Below are 18377 nucleotides of genomic sequence, written 5' to 3'. Positions count from 1 at the left end.
GGGGGACCGGGGGAGCTCCGGGGGGAGCCCGGGGGGGCCCTCGGGGGTCGTGGCCCATCCCCGCCCGGGGGTCCCGGGGATGCTCGGGGGTCCCGGGATGCTCGGGGGGTCCCCAAAATTCCTTATGGGATTCATTCCTCTGGTGGGATTCGGGGTGATTCCCAAATTGCCCTGATGGGATTCGGGTTGGTTCCCAAATTTTCTTATGGGATTAATTTCCCTGATGGGATTTGGGCTGCTTTTACTTATGGGACTAATTTCCTTGGGATTCATTTCCCTGGTGGGATTCGGGATGATTCCCAGATTTATCCAGGAATGCTCCTTGGGGTTCCCTTGGGAACCAACCAAAGGCCAACCCCTGGAGAGGGGCAAGGTGGCACATGGGGGGCAGCCCCCCGGTGTGGGGTGGGGTGGCTCTGGGGGGCACCAGGCACATCCCTGAGGAGCTGATGCCCCCCTGCTCTGTGCCCCCAGCTCGAGGGACAGCCCAGCATGGCTGCCACTGCTGCTGTCAGCCCCAGCGAGTACCTGCAGCCCGCCAGCGCCAACGCCCAGGTGAGCCCTGCCCCTGCCCAGGTGAGCCCTGCCTCTCTCAGGTGAGCCCAGCCCCTCTCAGGTGAGCCCAGCCCCTCTCAGGTGTGCCCAGCCCTGCCCAGGTGAGCCCTGCCCCTCTCAGGTGAGCCCAGCCCCTCTCAGGTGAGCCCAGCCCCTCTCAGGTGTGCCCAGCCCTGCCCAGGTGAGCCCTGCCCCTCTCAGGTGAGCCCAGCCCCTCTCAGGTGTGCCCAGCCCTGCCCAGGTGAGCCCTGCCTCTCTCAGGTGAGCCCTGCCCCTCTCAGGTGTGCCCAGCCCCTCTCAGGTGTGCCCAGCCCTGCCCAGGTGAGCCCTGCCCCTCTCAGGTGTGCCCAGCCCTGCCCAGGTGAGCCCAGCCCTGCTGGGGGGCAGCCAGGATGTCCCCATCCCGGTGTTCTTCCTCCTCCCCGAGCATCTCTGATGTTCCCAGCCCTTATCTCAGGCTGGGTTTGGGATTTGAGCTGCCTGTGATGTTCCAGGGGGAAATACCAGGGAGTTCCCAGGATATCCACAGCTTTGGGATGGTTTTAAGCTTTAAGGATGGCTTTAAGCACGGCTTTAAGCTTTAGAATGTCTTTAAGGATGGTTTTAAGCTTTAGGATGGGTTTCAGCATGGGTTTAAGCATGGATTTAAGCTTTAGGATGTCTTTAAGGGTGGCTTTAAACTTTAGGATGGCTTTAAGCATGGTTTTAAGCTTTAGGATGGTTTTAAGAATGGTTTTAAGCGTGGTTTTAAGCTTTAGGATGGTTTTAAGCTTTAGGATGGTTTCAAGGACACAGGGATGGGATTTAAAAGGATTTAGGGACACAGGAATGGGATATTCAGCGTCAGCACTGCTGGAAGCGCTGGGGTGCTGGACATCGGCAGGAGTTCCCTCACAGAAAAACTGGCACTGGGATGGGCTGCCCAGAGAGGCGGAGGAGCCGCCCGGGGACGTGGCCCTCAGTGCCGTGCTGGGGTGGCACAGCGTCCCCAGGCTGGACCGGGCCGTGCCAAAATCCTTCCCAGCCTCGGTTATTCGGGGATCCCGCCCCGCACGGGTAATTAACGAGCTCCCTCGATCAGGGCTGCCTCGTTAGCCGTTCCTGCGCTGACTGTCCCCTCTCTGTGCCCCCAGGACTCGCAGCCCTCCCCGCTGGCGCTGCTGGCAGCCACATGCAGCAAGATCGGTCCCCCCGCCGTGGAGGCGGCCGCGGCACCGCCGGCGCCCCCGCAGCCCGCGCCCCGCAAGCTGGTGCCCATCAAACCCGCCCCGCTGCCCCCGGGCGCTGCCAAGGGCGGCATCGGCATCCTGTCCTCCAAGGGCAGCCTCTTCCAGATCCAGGGCTCCCAGCTGGGCGCCTCCTACCCCGGCGGGCAGCTGGTGTTCGCCATCCAGAACGCGGCCGTGCTGGGCAAAGCCTCGCGCTCCTCCTCCTCCTCCTCCTCCTCCTCGTCCTCCTCCTCCTCCAGCATCCAGTACCAGGCGGTGCCACAGCTGCAGCCCAGCGGCGCTCAGACCATCCAGGTGCAGCCTAACCAGATCCAGATCATCCCGGGCACCAGCCAGGCCATCCTCACGCCCTCCTCCTCCTCCTCCTCCTCCTCCTCCTCCTCCTCGCACAAGCCCGTGCCCATCAAGCCGGCCCCGGCGCAGAAGGCGGCGGCAGCGGGCGGCGTGGTCAAACTGCCCGCGGGTGCCAACGTCACCCTGAGCCTGCCCCCGGCCCTGGTGGGCCCCGAGGCGGGCGGGCAGCCCCAGCTGCTCACGGACAGCCCCTCCAAAGGCGGCAAAAAGCCGCGGAAAAAGGCGCCGTCCCCGGGGCAGCCCGCGGCCGTGGCCGTGGCCGAGCAGGTGGAGACGGTGCTGATCGAGACCACGGCCGAGAACATCATCCAGGCGGGCAGCAACCTGCTGATCGTGCAGAGCCCGGGCGCGGGGCAGCCCGCCGTGCTGCAGCAGCTGCAGGTGGTGCAGCCCAAGCAGGAGCCGCAGGTGGTGCAGATCCCGCAGCAGGCGCTGCGCGTGGTGCAGGCGGCCTCGGCCACGCTGCCCACCGTGCCCCAGAAACCCTCCCAGAACTTCCAGATCCAGGCGGCCGAGCCCACCCCCACACAGGTACGGCCTCCCTGGGACCCCCTCCGTGGTGTTCCCTTCTGGTTCTCAGCCCGGCTTTGGGAGATGAGGGGTTTGTGAGATATTCCCGGTTTGGGCGTTGCTGAGTGGAGATTAGGAGTGCAGCCATGCGCTCTGCAGGGATTTAGGAGCTCCAGCTTCTTTTGTAGGATATGGAGGAGCTCAGTGTCCCATAGCTGGGGCTGGGATGACCCTCCTGGGACACAAAGGGAGGTGGGACAGGTTGGTGTCTTTGTGTCACCTTGGACAAAACCCAGGAGCCTTCTCCTTTCTCCAGGGGTCTTACAAAGGTCTGGATTCACTTCCCAGTGAGGGTGGGGAGGAGCTGGGCTGTATTTATCTGAAAAACTATGATTTCCCCAGCCCTGGAAGTGTCCAAGCCCAGCTCCAGCAGAAGGAAATTAAAACACAACAACCCCCCCAGCCCAAACCATTGCACGATTCCCGTCCCCACAAAGCCCACCCGTGTTCCCTCCTGCCCCCAGGTTTACTTCAAGACCCCCTCTGGGGAGCTGCAGTCGGTGCTGCTGCAGGAGGCCTCGTCCATCCCGGTGCCGCCGGGCGGTTCGTGCGGCAGCCCCGGCCCCGGTACCGGCCCCGGCAGCGCCCGCAGGCCGGCCCCGCGCAAGGAGCGGCCGCTGCCCAAGATCGCCCCGGCCGGGGGCATCCTGAGCCTGAGCGCGGCACAGCTGGCAGCAGCTGCACAGGCCATGCAGACCATCAACATCAACGGCGTGCAGGTGCAGGGCGTGCCCGTCACCATCACCAGCAGCGCAGGTGGGTGGCACTGCTGCCATGGATGGGGCCGTGGGGATGGATGGGGCAGGGGGCAGCTCCCTGAGCTCCCCTAGGATGGGTTATCAATGGATCAGATCAGATTAAATCAGATCCCTCAGGGGAGCAGGGACTGTGGGCAGCTCCCTGAGCTTCCAGAGGAACGAGGAGCTCTCCCAGGCTCCCAAAGCCAGGAGAGGCACATTGGCACACCCAGCTCCGTTTGTCCAGCTCCACCTTCAGGGATCACCATTCCAGCGGTGACCCCTCACTCAGGGATCATTCCAGGGGTGAACCCTCACTCAGGGATCACCTGAACCCCTCACTCAGGCATCATTCTAGGGAATGAGCCCCTCACTCAGGGATCACCTGAACCCCTCACTCCAGAGATCATTCCAGGGAATGAACCCCTCACTCAGGGATCACCTGAACCCCTCACTCAGGGATCATTCCAGGGAATGAACCCCTGACTCCAGGGATCATTCCAGCTGTGACCCCTCACTCAGGGATCACCTGAACCCCTCACTCAGGGATCATTCCAGGGAATGAACCCCTCACTCGGGCATCTCCCCAAACCATCCAGACATGGCCCCGCTGCTCCCTGTGCCAGGAGTGTCACGTCCCTGCAGTCGCCCTGTCCCCACTGCAGGGCCAAGCCCTTCTCCAGAGCCGAGGGCAGGGTGATTTATCTCTGTGGGGAGCTTTATCTGCTCGCTGAGATCAGCCCAGCCCTGCTGCCTGCCTGCTCGGTGCCCCAGCCCTGGCTCTGCTGCTCCTCACCGCTGTCAGCAGGAATCCCAACCCCTTTCCCACTGTGCCGTCCTGCCAGGACTGCCTTTGTGGGGGACACTGAGTTTAATTAGCCGTTCCAATTAACACGGAGGAGACCGGCAGGACCTGCTGCCCTCGAGCCGAGCCAGGGCTCAGCTCATCCGTGCCCAGCGCTGCCTTCCCTCGCTTGGCGCTTCCCCGCCTGCTCTCCCTCCCTCCCTGCTGCTCTGCTCCTGCCGATCCCCCTCGTTCTTCCCCTCCTCCTCCTGCTCCTGGTGCTGCCCCGGGAGCAGCGATCCCACCCCAATCCCACCCCAATCCCAGCCCAATCCCAGCCCAGTCCCAGCCCCAGCCCCGCTTGCTGACGCTGACCCCTGTTCTTCTTTCCAGCCCCTGTCGCGGCTGCCCGGCACGCCCGAGCCTGGAGCGGCCCTTAGGCTGCGGGGTAAGTCCCGTTTTTTTGCTCAATATATTGCACGTTTTTTCAAAGTTTCTTTTTTGTTTCCTCTTTTTGAGCCCTTTTTTTACTCCCCGCCCCCCTAAAAGGGTCGAGAAACGACTTTTTTTTTTTTTTTTTGAAAACTTTGAAAAACCGCACAGTATATTCAGGAAAAAGGGGACTTACCAGCAGAGGCACGTGGCAGAGGGGGGCTGTGCTGCATGTGGGGGTGAACTCGGGGTGCTCCCCGCTCCGGAGGGTGCGGATGGATCCTGACTGCCCCTTTCCCTTTCCCCTTTCCCCAGGCCAGCAGCAGCTGACGGTGCAGAACGTGTCCGGCAACAACGTGACCATCAGCGGGCTGAGCCCCACGCAGATCCAGCTGCAGATGGAGCAGGCGCTGTCCGGGGACATGCAGCCCGGAGAGAAGAGGAGGAGGATGGCCTGCACCTGCCCCAACTGCAAGGACGGCGACAAGCGGTGGGTGCTGAAAGTGCTGACGCTGGGAAGGGCTCATCCCGCTGGGTCCGCCTCTCCCAGAGTAATTCTGAACGTGGGAAGGCTTCATCCCGCTGGATCTGCCTCTCCTGGGCTAACCCAGGGTGGTTCATCCTGCTGGATCTGCCTCTCCTGAATAACCCAGGGTGGTCCATCCCGCTGGATCTGCCTCTCCTGGGCTAATCTGGAGCGGTTCCTCCCACTTGGATCCACCTCTCCCGGGTTTAACCTGGAGTGGTACATCCATCCGGATCCACCTTTCCTGGAATAATCTGGAGTGCTTCGTCCCCCCGGATCCTCCTGTCCCGGGCGTGGTTCATCACCCGCTTGGATCCGCCTGTCCTGGGTCTAACCCGAGTGGTTCATCCCTCTGGATCTGCCTGTCCCGGAATAACCTGGAGCGGTTCATCCTGCTTGGATCTGCCTCTCCCGGGCTAACCCAGAGCGGTTCATCCCACTTGGATCTGCCTCTCTCGGGTTTAACCCGGAGCGGTTCATCCTGCTTGGATCCGCCTGTCCCGGGTGTGGCTCATCCCCCAGCTCCACCTGTCCCGGGCTAACCCGGAGCAGTTCATCCCTCTGGCTCTGCCTGTCCAGTGCTAATCTGGAGCGGTTTATCCCTCTAGATCTTCCTCTCCCGGGTCTAACCCAGAGCAGCTCATCCCGCTTGGATCCGCCTGTCCCGGGCTAACCTGGAGCGGATCATCCCACTTGGATCCACCTCTCCCGGGAGCATCTCCTCTCGCTTGGATCCACCCGTCCCGGGTCTAACCCGGAGCAGCCCAGTCCCCTGGCCCCGCCTGTCCCGGGTCTAACCCGGAGCAGCCCAGTCCCCTGGCCCCGCCTGTCCCGGGTCTAACCCGGAGCAGCTCAGTCCCCTGGCCCCGCCTGTCCCGGGTCTAACCCGGAGCAGCTCAGTCCCCTGGCCCCGCCTGTCCCGGGTCTAACCCGGAGCAGCCCAGTCCCCTGGCCCCGCCTGTCCCGGGTCTAACCCGGAGCAGCTCAGTCCCCTGGCCCCGCCTGTCCCGGGTCTAACCCGGAGCAGCTCAGTCCCCTGGCCCCGCCTGTCCTGGGTCTAACCCGGGGCGTTTTATGTCCCTGTCCCGCCTGTCTGTGCTGATGTCTCCTGTCCCCTCGTGTCCCCTCGTGTCCCCTCGTGTCCCCAGGCCGGGCGATGGCGGTAAGAAGAAGCACATCTGCCACATCCCCGAGTGCGGGCGCACGTTCCGCAAGACGTCGCTGCTGCGGGCGCACGTGCGGCTGCACACGGGCGAGCGGCCCTTCGTGTGCAACTGGGTGTTCTGCGGCAAGCGCTTCACGCGCTCCGACGAGCTGCAGCGGCACGCGCGCACCCACACAGGTCTGCACCGCGCCCGGGGGCTGGGGAGCCGTCCCCGTGGGGCTGGGGTGTCCCCTGTGCCCAAGGAACCATCCCTAATGGGGCTGGGGTGTCCCTGCAGGGTCCCTGTGCCCAAGGAACCATCCCTGACAGGGCTGGGGTATCCCCTGTGCCCAAGGAACCATCCCTAATGGGGCTGGGCTGTCCCCTGTGCCCAAGGAACCATCCCCCATGGGGCTGGGGTGTCCCTGCAGGGTCCCTGTGCCCAAGGAACCATCCCTGACAGGGCTGGGGTATCCCCTGTGCCCAAGGAACCATCCCTGACAGGGCTGGGGTGTCCCTGCAGGGTCCCTGTGCCCGGGGCAGAACCCCCACACAGGTCTGCACTGCTCCTGAGGGGGGGTATGGGGCTGGGGAGCCACCCCTAATGGGGCTGGGGTGTCACCTGTTCACAGGGCAGCGCCCCACACAGGTCTGCACAACCCTGAGGGGCACATGGGGCCAGGGACAGAGCCCCTAATGGGGCTGGGGTGTCACCTGTGCCCAGGCAAGAACCCCCAAAAGGGCTGGGGTATCCCTGGAGGGTCCCCATTCCGAAAGCAGCACCCCCAAACGGGGCCGGGGTATCCCTGGAGTGTCCCCGTTCTCAGGGCAGCACCCCCAAACGGGGCTGGGGGACCCCCAGGTTCACTTTGGGAGCCACCGGGATGGTCTGGGCAGGTCTGGGGGGCTCTGGAGGATTTTGGGGCAGTCTGTGGTGACAGAGGTGTCAAGGGGACGTGTCTTAGGGTGTCACCACCCTGAGAGCCCCCGGGATGACCCCGGGCAGGTCTGGGGGGCACTGGAGGGTTTTGGGGGGGGTCTCTGGTGACGGGGCCACGTCCTGGGGTCCCTGGCGTGACCCGGTGTCCCCGTCCCCGCAGGTGACAAACGCTTCGAGTGCGCGCAGTGCCAGAAACGCTTCATGCGCTCCGACCACCTGACCAAGCACTACAAGACGCACCTGGTCACCAAGAACCTGTAGGGCGGGGGCACCCCCTGCACCCCGAACCCTCGGCCCCGCGGCCCGGGGCCGCCCACAGCACTCCAGAGAGGGACCCTGGGGACGTCCCTGCCCCACCGACCGCGCTGAGCACCCCGAAACCGGGCTGGGGGCGTCCCTGGGGGCCCACGGGGTCAGGGGGTGCCCCTGTGACCCAGGAAGGTTTAGGGGGTCCCTCAGAGCCCCCCCTGTGACCCAGGAAGGTTTAGGGGGTCCCTCAGAGCCCCCCCTGTGACCCAGGAAGGTTTAGGGGTCCCCCAGAGCCCCCCCTGTGACCCAGGAAGGTTTAGGGGTCCCTCAGAGCCCCCCCTGTGACCCCCACAGGTTTAGGGGTCCCCCAGAGCCCCCCCTGTGACCCAGGAAGGTTTAGGGGTCCCCCAGAGCCCCCCCTGTGACCCAGGAAGGTTTAGGGGTCCCTCAGAGCCCCCCCTGTGACCCAGGAAGGTTTAGGGGGTCCCCCAGAGCCTCGCTGTGACCCCCACAGGTTTAGGGGTCCCCCAGAGCCCCCCCTGTGACCCAGGAAGGTTTAGGGGTCCCCCAGAGCCCCCCCTGTGACCCCCCAGCCCCACGGGGAGCCCCCATTTCGCCCATTTCCCCCCCAGGTGTGGGGCAGGAGCCCCAGGGCAGCCTGGAGCGGCTCCAGAGCACATTCCTACTTTATATTTAAAGTCTATAAATAGCTATAAATATCTATATCCCCTTTGGGACAGCCCTGTTTTCTATCGGTCGTTGCCTTACACGCCCCGTCCCGCCCGCCCCGTGGATCATGAGTGCTTTTTTAATCTATTTAATCCCCAGAACTCCCTTTGTCCCCCCTCATGGCCAATTCCTCTCTCCCAATTTTTGTTTCTGAGCAACGTTGGCAATTCCCCCTTTTTGGTTTTTTTTTTTTTTTTGCAAGTTTTGGACTCCATCCCTTTTTTTTTTCTTTCCTTTTCCCTTCCTTTTTTTTTTCTTTTTTCCCCTTTTTTCTTCCTTATTTTTTATTTTTGCCCCTTTTTCTTTGCTTTTTTCCTCCCCTTTTTCCTTCCTTATTTTTTTCCCTTTTTCCTTCCTTATTTTTTATTTTTCCCCTTTTTTTTTATTTTCACCCCTTTTTCCTTCCCTTTCCCCCCTTTTTCCTTCCTTATTTTTTTCCCTTTTTCCTTCCTTATTTTTTATTTTTCCCGTTTTTTTCTTCCTTATTTTTTATTTTCACCCCTTTTTCCTTCCTTTTTTCTTCCTTTTTCCCTTTTTCCTTCCTTTTCTTTTCCCCCCTTTTCCCTTCCTTATTTCTTATTTTCCCCTTTTCCCTTCCTTATTTTTTTTCCTCCTTTTCCCTTCCATATTTTTTCTTTTTCCCCTTTTCCCTTCCTTATTTTTTCCCGTTTTCCATTCCTTATTTTTTTTTCCCCCCACTTTTTCCCTTCATATTTTTTTTTATTTTTCCTCCATTTTCCCTTCCTTATTTTTTATTTTCACCCCCTTTTCCTCCCTTAGTTTTTTATTATTTTTCCCCTCCCTTTTTGTTTCCTTTTCCCCATTCCCGTGTGTGCCCCCCTCCCGTGTACAGTGTACATTGTATCATAGATTTATTGCTTTGGAGCTTTAAATTAAACAGAAATTCCGTTTATTTTTGTGCTGTGCCCGTCCCAGGGCGTTCCTGGGTCCCCCGGGAGCTTCCCCTGCTCAACAAAATCCCCGGATCCGGGGATTTGGGGGGATTTGGGGCGATTTGGGGCATTTTGGGGCATTTTGGGGGATTGGTGGGGTTTGGGGGAATGGGTGGAGTTTGGGGGGAATTGGTGGGGTTTGGGGGAATTTATGAAATTTAGGGCAATGGGTGGGGTTTGGGCAATGGATGGGATTCGGGGGATTTGGGTGGGATGTGGAGGAATTGATGAGATTTGGGGTTTTGGGGGAATTGATGGGATTTGGAGGAATTGATGGCATTTGGGGGAATTGGTGGGATTTGGGGGAATTTATGGGGTTTGGAGGAATTGATGGGATTTGGGGGAATTGGTGGGAAATTGAGGAATTTTAGCAGGAAATGGTTCAGCTCCTGCTGTGAGCTGCTGGCTCGGGACTGGGGGATTGTCCCCGAATCCCCGTCCCCAAATGCCCTGTCCCTTGTCGCAGCATCCCAAACACGCCGTACCCGCATCCCTGTGCTCCATGTCCCCAAATCCCTGTCCCCACCATGTCCCAGCCCCTCGCCGCCGCCTCCCGAGCCCTGAATGTCCCAAATGTCCCAAATCCCCAAACTGCTGTCGCCGCTGTCCCCTGGATGTCCCCGCGTCCCCTTCCCGCTGTCGTTGCCCCTTTAAGAGCCCCCGCACCTCTCTAAACCCAGCCACTACTTCCGGGTCTTTTGTCCCCGCCCCTTTCGCCTCCCCCCCAATGGGCAGCCAGCTCCTACAGAGGCGCGCGCGCTCTGCCTTCTCTTATTGGCTGTGTTCTGGGAGGCGTGGCCGCCTTAGCCACGCCTCCGGCTCGGCGGGGGCTCGGCGCGGCCGCGATGGAGCTGGAGCAGCTGCGGAAAAGCTACCGGGGGGACAGCGAGGTGGGACCGGGACAGCGGGGGGACACCGGGGGGACACCGGGGGGACACCGGGGAGGGTCTGGCACGGGGGCACCCCGGGATTACCCCCCCAAGGCCCGGAGAAGCCCCTCTCGCACAGGGTGACCGCCCACGCGGCCGCTGCCCAGCGTGTCCCCAGGGCTCGGGGACAGCCCCCGGCCAGGGTGGCACCCCCAGGATGTCCCCGAGCCCTGCGGTGTCCCCACCTTCCCCTTGTCACCCCGGTGTCCCCAGGCGTTCGAGGAGTGCCACCTGGTGTCCCTGACCCCCCTGGGTGACCCCTGACCCCCCCAATGTCCCCAGGCGTTCGAGGAGTGCCACCTGGTGTCCCTGGATCCCCTGGAGCAGTTCCGGGCCTGGCTGCAGGACGCGCTGCAGTGCCCCGACATCGCCGAGGCCAACGCCATGTGCCTGGCCACCTGCTCCAGGTGACAGCGGGGGGACAGGGGGGACACCAGGGACATGGGGGATACACAGGGGACAGGGGGACAGCGGCCGTGTGCCTGGCCACCTGCTCCAGGTGACAGCGGGGGGACACAGGGGGGACACGGGTGACACACAGGGGTGACACAGGGGTGACACAGGGGTGACACAGGTGACACACAGGGGTGACACAGGGGTGACACACAAGGTGACACAGGTGACACAGAGGTGACACACAAGGTGACACAGGTGACACAGGGGTGACACAGGGGTGACACAGGTGACATGGGTGACACAGGTGACACGCGCTGTCCCGCAGGGACGGGCGGCCCTCGGCGCGCATGGTGCTGCTGAAGGGGCTGGGGCCGGACGGGCTGCGCTTCTTCACCAACTACGAGAGCAGGAAGGGCCGGGAGCTGGTGAGGGACACACGGACACAGAAATCAATCCTGAGAAATCAATCCCAAATAAACCAATCCCAAATAAATCAATCCCAAATAAATCAATCCCAAATAAATCAATCCCGATAAATCCCAAATTCCTGCAGCTGGTGAGGGACACACGGACACACAGAAATCAATCCTGAGAAATCAATCCCAAATAAATCAATCCCGATAAATCCCAAATTCCGGGAGCTGGTGAGGGACACACGGACACAGAAATAAATCCTGATAAATCAATCCCAGTAAATCAATCCCAAATAAATCAATCCCGATAAATCCCAAATTCCGGGAGCTGGTGAGGGACACACGGACACACGGAGAGCCCCAGAAATCAATCCTGAGAAACCCCAGTAAATCAGCCCCGATAAATCCCAAATTCCTGCAGCTGGTGAGGGACAGGGACCCAGAAACACCAGGAATAAATCCTGAGAAATGCCAAGAAATCCTGATAAATCCCGATAAATAAATCTCGATAAATAAATCTCGATAAATCCCGATAAATAAATCCTGATAAATAAATCCCAATAAATAAACCCCGATAAATCCCAATAAATAAATCCCAATAAATCAATCCTGATAAGTAAATCCCAATAAATAAATCCCAATAAATAAATCCCGACAAATCCCAATAAATAAACCCCGATAAATCCCAATAAATAAATCCCGATAAATCCCAATAAATCAATCAGGATAAGTAAATCCCAATAAATAAATCCCAATAAATAAACCCCGATAAATCCCAATAAATCCCAATAAATAAATCCCAATAAATCCCAATAAATAAACCCCAATAAATCCCAATAAATAAATCCTGATAAATCCCAATAAATAAATCCCAATAAATCCCAATAAATCAATCAGGATAAGTAAATCCCAATAAATAAATCCCAATAAATAAATCCCAATAAATAAACCCCAATAAACGCGTAATTCCGGCCCAGAACAGCACGGCTCTGCCTCAGCCCCCTCTGTTCCCTCAGGACTCCAACCCCTTCGCCTCCCTCGTGTTCTACTGGGAGCCGCTCTGCCGGCAGGTGAGGGGGTCCCCAAATCCTGGGGGGGAATTGGGGCTGGGGGCCACACCCCCGGTGGGCACTGGGGGCAGACACGGCGGGTGCGGTTTTGGGGGAAAAGTGGGGGAATGAGGGGGTTTTGTGCTCAGGAGCCCCTTTAACGCCACTGGCCCGAGCCCAGGGGATGGTGGTGCCCAGCAGGCATGAAATCCGTGCACTTTTTGGGTGAAAAGGTCAGGGAATGGGGCAATTCCATGTCCGGGAGCCCCTTGGGAGCTGTGCTGGCCCAGGTGTGCATCAAGGGCTCGGTGCCATCCCCAGGTGAGGGCTGGGGGCTCGGGGCTGTCCCCAGGTGAGGGCTGGGGGCTCGGTGCCGTCCCCAGGTGAGGGCTGGGAGCTCAGGGCTGTCCCCAGGTGTGCATTGAGGGCTCGGGGCCGTCCCCAGGTGAGGGCTGGGGGCTCAGGGCTGTCCCCAGGTGTGCATTGAGGTCTCAGTGCCATCCCCAGGTGAGGGCTGGGGGCTCAGGGCTGTCCCCAGGTGAGGGCTGGGGGCTCAGGGCTGTCCCCAGGTGAGGGCTGGGGGCTCAGGGCTGTCCCCAGGTGCGCACTGAGGTCTCGGTGCCGTCCCCAGGTGCGCATCGAGGGCTCGGTGCGGCGCCTGCCCGAGGAGGAATCCGAGCGCTATTTCCACTCCCGGCCCCGGGGCAGCCAGATCGGGGCCCTGGCGAGCCGGCAGAGCTCGGTCATCCCTGACAGAGAGGTGAGCCCGGGCCGGCACCGGCTGTGGGGTCCCCATTGCCTTTGGGATCGGCTCCCTGAGCCCTTCGGGATCGGCTCTGGGATCTCCTTTCCCTCTGGGATCCTCTCACTCCCCGTTCCCTTTGGGATCCCCATTCTCTGTGGGATTGGCCATGGGATCCCCTCACTCCCCATTGTTCCCTGCGGGATCCCCTTTCTCTCTGTGATTCCCTCACTCCCCGTTCCCTGCGGGATCCCCTCACTCCCCATTGTTCCCCTCACTCCCCGTTCCCTTTGGGATCCCCTTTCTCTCTGTGATCCCCTCACTCTCCGCTGCTCCCCTCGCTCCCCGCAGTACCTGCGCAAGAAGAACGCGGAGCTGGAGGAGCTGTACCGGGACAAGGCGGTGCCCAGGCCGGACTACTGGTGAGACTGCGGGGCTGAGCCCCCCATGAGCCCCCAAATCCCCCCGAACCCCCCAAATCCAACCGAAATCCCTTGCAGGGGCGCGTACGTGGTGGAGCCGGAGCTGGTGGAGTTCTGGCAGGGCCAATCGAACCGGCTGCACGACCGGATCGTGTTCCGGCGGCTGCGGGACCGCGCGGCGCCGCTCGGGGCCATGACCCGCCGCGGCCACGGCGACTGGGTGTACGAGCGCCTGTCGCCGTGAGCCCGCCCGGGATGGCCCGGGAACGGCCCGGGAACGGCCCGGGAATGGTCCCGGGAATGGTCCCGGAACGGCCCCGGGAACGGCCCCGGGAATGGTCCCGGAACGGCCCCGGGAATGGTCCCGGGAATGGTCCCGGAACGGCCCCGGGAACGGCCCCGGGAATGGCCCGGGAATGGTCCCGGAACGGCCCCGGGAACGGCCCGGGATGGTCCCGGAACGGCCCCGGGAACGGCCCGGGATGGTCCCGGAACGGCCCGGGAATGGTCCGGGATGGCCCGGGAATGGTCCCGGAACGTCCCCGGGAACGGCCCCGGGAATGGTCCCAAGCGTCGCAGCCGCCCCGTCCCGTCCCTCGCCGTGTGCTGGGGATGGGCCCGGAGCTGCCCCCGCCCCGTCTGCAGTCGCTGCCGGTGGTTAATTAATCGTGTTAATGACAGTGCAGGGTCCAGCTGTGACCCCAGTGATCCCCCTGTCCCCGTCCCCGTCCCCACCCCTGTCCCTGGCCATGTGCTGGGAATGCCTTCAGAGCTTCCCTCGCCCGGTGTGTCCCCAATTCTGTCTCCATCCACTCCCCGTGGTTAATTAATCGTGTTAATGATCGTGCAGGCACCAGCTGTGACCCCCCGTCACTGTCGCTGTCCCACCACTGCCACCTCTCTCTCCGTGTTTTAGCTGGAATCGTGGCAATTGTTTTGGCATGGAATCGTGCTCAAGCCCCAGGTCATTACTGCTGTTGTTTAATTAACTTAAATCGTGTCACCGCTGCCGTGCCCTGTCCCCGGGCCGTGAGACCCCAACCCTCGGCCCGTCCCTCCTCCAGCTGCCGGAAAAGAACAATAAATCAGGATTTATGTGGAGGCGTGGAGCCTTTGGTTATTTAGTACCGGGTTAACGTTTAACCAGGCAGGGCCGGGCTCTCCTGGGACAGCTGGAGCAAATCCCGGGCTGGAACCAGCTCCGAAACCGGCCCCGGTTCCGTGTTTGCTGTCCCGGAGTGGAACCAGCCCCAAAACCCAGCCCCGGTTCCGTGTTTGCTGTCCCGGAGCGGGACCGTGCCTGTCCCGGGGGATGCCAGGCCAGCCCTGGCACGCAGGCACGGTGGCCACGGCGCTGTCACCGCCTTCGTGGCACTGTCACAGCCCCTGATGGCTCCGGAGCCTGCCCTGCCTTGGGAAGGACGGGAGGGGACGGGGCGGTGTCGCAGGATGGGCACGGAGCTGTCCCAGGATGGGCACGGATCTGTCCCAGGATGGGCACGGAGCTGTCCCAGGATGGGCACGGAGCTGTCCCAGGATGGGCACGGGGCTGTCCCACATTCCTGGGCAGGGGCAAAGGGACCGAGGGGCTCCTCCCGTTCCCGTTCCCGCCGGGACAAAGTCCGCGATCCCAGCGCGACGGGAACGGGCTGAGAGCGCGCAGAGCCGGGGCGGGACCGGCCCCGGGGAGCTGGCACCGGGAAACAACCGGGAAACAACCGGGAAACAACCGGGAAACCGGGAAATGGGAAATCGCGAAATCGGGAAACCGGGAAACAGGAAAATCGCGAAATCGGGAAACAGGGAAACCGGGGAATCGGGAAAACGGGAAACCGCGAAATCGGGAAACCGTGAAATCGGGAAACCGGGAAACAGAAAATCGGGAAACCGGGGAATCGGGAAACCGGGGAATCGGGAAAACGCGAAACCGCGAAATCGGGAAACAGCCAGGAAACCGGGGCTGGGCTCGGGATCCTGGCACCGTCCGGAACCGGGAGGGGCTGGAGCTCAGAGCTCGGAACGGCCGCGCCCTGCGGAGCCGGGGTTGTCCATCCCGGGATCGTCCCGTTCCCCGCGGGCTCCCGGAGCTGGGAGGGTTCCCCGTTCTCCGGCCGGCCCCGAGGGCCCCCATTTCCAGCGATTCCCGGGGGGCCGCGCTCTCTCCGGGGCTCCGGAACTGCCAGGAGGGATCCGGGGATCCGCAGGAAATCCCTGGAGCGGCCTCTGCGGGATCGGGAATTCCCGGGGATGGCTCCCAGAGGGATCCAGAGCCGGCCCGCCCCGCCCTGCCGGGTTTGGGGATCGCGGAGCTCTCCCGGATCCGCCTCCGCTCCCTCCTCCCTGCCCGGGTCCGGGACTCCCCGGCACGGCCCCGCTCCCCGGAGGGGCGAGAAACCGGGCACAGGGGCTGGGAAACCCGGCCCGGAGGGAGAACCCCCAAAATCCCTCAAAATCCACCAAATTCCCCCATTCCTGCCCTAAAGGGACCAATCCTGCTCTCCTTGGGATCAATCCTGCCCAGTTTGGGACCAATCCTGCCCGGTTCGGGTCCAATCCTGCCCATCCTGGGGTCCCATCCTGCTCACCCAAAGGGTCCAATCCTGCTCACCCAAAGGGTCCAATCCTGCCCACCCCGGGGTCCAATCCTGCCCACCCACAGGGTCCAATCCTGCTCACCCACAGGGTCCAATCCTGCTCACCCACAGGGTCCAATCCTGCCCTGTTTGGGTCCAATCCTGCTCACCCACAGGGTCCAATCCTGCCCTGTTTGGGTCCAATCCTGCTCACCCAAAGGGTCCAATCCTGCCCTGTTTGGGTCCAATCCTGCGCACCCAAAGGGGTCCAATCCTGCGCACCCAAAAGGGGTCCAATCCTGCCCTGTTTGGGTCCAATCCTGCGCACCCAAAGGGGTCCAATCCTGCCCCTCCTAGGGTCCAATCCTGCGCACCCAAAGGGGTCCAATCCTGCCCCTCCTAGGGTCCAATCCTGCTCTCTGTTCTCCTTTGGGACCAATCCTGCCCCGTTTGGGACCCTGCAGCTGCCTCTGGGGGGTCAGGGATGCCCCGGGATGGCTCCCAGAGGGCTCCCAGAGGGATCCAGAGCTTTCCCACCCCTCCATGCCGGGTTTCGGGATCCGCCTCCGCTCCCTCCTCCCTGCCCGGGTCCGGGGCTCCCCGGCACGGCCCCGCTCCCTCCGCGTCCCGCCGCATCCGGAGCCTTCCCCCGTTCCGGGCTGGAACCCGGGATCCGCGGAGCTCTCCCGGAGCCGCCTCCGCTCCCAGGCTCGCTTTATTAACCACAGTTAATTAGCGGCAGGCGCGAGCGGGGTGGGACCCCGGCTTCCAGCAGCGGGCAGCGATCCCCGGGGAACGGAACGCGGCTCCTCCGGGCGCGATCCGCGGGGAAATGCGGCTTCTCCGGGGAGGGATTCCCGGGGAAATGCGGCTCCTCCGGGCGCGATCCGCGGGGAAATGCGGCTTCTCCGGGGAGGGATTCCCGAGGGAAACGCGGCTCCTGCGGGTGAGATCCGCGGGGAAATGCGGCTCCTGCGGGGAGGGATTCCCGAGGGAAACGCGGCTCCTCCGGGTGAGATCCCCGGGGATCGGTCCTGCCACTCGTTCCCTGGGGACAGGGAAGTGTCGCATCCCCTCTCGGGGGGGACTCGGCCATCGGCGGCTCCGCAGCCCCTCGGGATCGGGACACGAGCGGGGCTCGGCCCCAAAAAGTGACGGGAGGAGGGGACTGGGATTGGGAATGGGATGGGGATCGGGGGGAGTGTCCTCATTCATCCCAGTACGGACCGGTCCGCGCTGCGCAGGGAGGGACGGGGAGCGCGGGCCCCGCCGCGCCCCGGGGTCAGTCCCGCAGCTCCGGGATCATCCCGCAGACAACTCCGCAAATCCCATCCCGAGTCCTGCCCGGTGCCCGGGGCCCGCAGCCCGGCCGGGTCACTGCTCCTGGCGCTCGCCGGCCCCGCACAGGTTGGGATGCTCGGCCAGCGTCGCCCGCACTTTCTTCTTCTCCTTGAAGCGGCCGGAGTGCGAGACTTTGACGTGCTTGCCCTTGGTGCTCTTGTCCACGATCTTCTCGAGGCGGGCGGCGAAGCCGGGGCTGCCGTCGGGGCCGCTCCCGTCCGCGCCGTCCCCGCCGGGCGCCGCGGGGCCCTCGGGGCTCTCGTACAGCACCGGGGCCGCCGCCTGGCGCTTCCGCAGGAACGTCAGCTTCCACCAGCCGTGCCCGTCGGCCATCCTGCACGGGAGCGGCACCGGGGCTCGGCTCCGTCCGGCGCTCCCGGGGCCGCATCGGGGGCGCGGCGCTGCCCTCCCGCGGATGCTCGGGGCGGATCCCCGGGGGCGCCGGGGCGGGGCGGGCGCTGCACGGCCCGGGAATCCCGGGGATTCCGGGAAAAGCCGGGAAAGGGCCGCGGGCAGCGCCGGGAGCTGCCCTTATCGGCCACGTGCGGCGGGAGAGCAAACAGGAACAGGAACTGGGGCGCAGGTGGCGGCACCGGGGAGCGCCGGGGGCGCTGCCGGGGTCCCCCCGCCCCAGCCCGGCCTCGGGGCTCGCCGGTGCCCGCCGGGACCGGGGGAGGCTCCGGGAAGGCTCCGGAGCGCAGCGTGGCCCCGGGGCACGGAGGGGATTCCCAGGGCCCGGGGCCAGCCCTGCCCCGTGTCCCCGTCGCTGTCCCAGTGACGCTCGGCCACCAGCGAGCCCTCCCGGATGTCGCTTTGGGGATAAAAACCCCTTTTCCCTCAGCGACACGGGGACAGGGGCACGGAGACCGCGGCCACCGCCCCGCTGGTGGCACCCGTGTCCCCAGCGCCACCTCCCCGTGCCACAGCCAGGTGGGACCGTCCCCGGCCGTGTCCCCAGAGCGTCCCCGGGGCTCCCACGGCCCATCCCCAGCCCGGACACCGCACCCCGGTACCTGCTCCTGCCGCCTCCGGGGGTCCCGGGTTGTCCCTGGGTTGTCCCGGGGTGTCCCGGGGATGTCCCGGTGTCCCGGGGGGCAGCAGGGGCAGGTGCCGCTCACCTGCTGCTGTCCCGGTGTTCCCGTCAAGGTGAACCCGCTCCCAAACCCCTCCTGCCGGAGCAAACAGCGGGGCCGGGCCAGGCACGGCTGAATATTCATGACGGGGAGCGGTGCCAGCCCCGGGAGGGTGGCCCCGGGTGGCCTCAGGTGGCCCTGGGTGGCTCCGGGTTGCTCCGGATGGCTCTGGGCACC

The 18377-nt window shown here is 63.0% G+C and overlaps 3 protein-coding genes across 4 annotated transcripts; 2 read left to right on the top strand and 1 right to left on the bottom strand.

Moving 5' to 3' along the window:
• The first annotated feature begins 492 nt into the window (after positions 1-492).
• SP2 (Sp2 transcription factor) lies at positions 493-7632 on the top strand. The gene is made up of 6 exons (XM_058820593.1): positions 493-555; positions 1689-2669; positions 3173-3464; positions 4977-5151; positions 6336-6529; positions 7432-7632. Exons 1-6 carry the CDS (start codon positions 493-495, stop codon positions 7530-7532), a joined length of 1806 nt encoding a protein of 601 aa, XP_058676576.1. The 3' UTR covers positions 7533-7632.
• Positions 7633-10031: 2399 nt separating this feature from the next.
• Positions 10032-14236, top strand: PNPO (pyridoxamine 5'-phosphate oxidase). The gene is made up of 7 exons (XM_058820595.1): positions 10032-10092; positions 10414-10538; positions 10853-10952; positions 11957-12010; positions 12621-12749; positions 13083-13153; positions 13232-14236. The coding sequence occupies exons 1-7, from the start codon at positions 10048-10050 to the stop codon at positions 13395-13397; spliced, it is 690 nt and encodes a 229-aa protein (XP_058676578.1). The 5' UTR covers positions 10032-10047; the 3' UTR covers positions 13398-14236.
• Positions 14237-16764: 2528 nt separating this feature from the next.
• On the bottom strand, positions 16765-18231 carry PRR15L (proline rich 15 like). 2 transcript variants are annotated; one of them, XM_058820750.1, is made up of 2 exons: positions 18186-18231; positions 16765-17401 (listed from the first exon to the last, which is right to left on the bottom strand). In XM_058820750.1, exon 2 carries the CDS (start codon positions 17398-17400, stop codon positions 17101-17103), a length of 300 nt encoding a protein of 99 aa, XP_058676733.1. In that variant the 5' UTR covers position 17401; positions 18186-18231; the 3' UTR covers positions 16765-17100. The 2 variants fall into 2 exon arrangements, with proteins under 2 accessions (XP_058676733.1, XP_058676732.1); XM_058820749.1 differs by having other exon boundaries at positions 18081-18200.
• Positions 18232-18377: the final 146 nt, after the last annotated feature.

This window comes from Ammospiza caudacuta, chromosome 27 (genome assembly GCF_027887145.1).
Source record: "Ammospiza caudacuta isolate bAmmCau1 chromosome 27, bAmmCau1.pri, whole genome shotgun sequence".
NCBI lineage: Eukaryota > Metazoa > Chordata > Aves > Passeriformes > Passerellidae > Ammospiza > Ammospiza caudacuta.
Note: the sequence above shows the minus strand (reverse complement) of the source record. Positions and strands in the feature narration are given on the sequence as shown.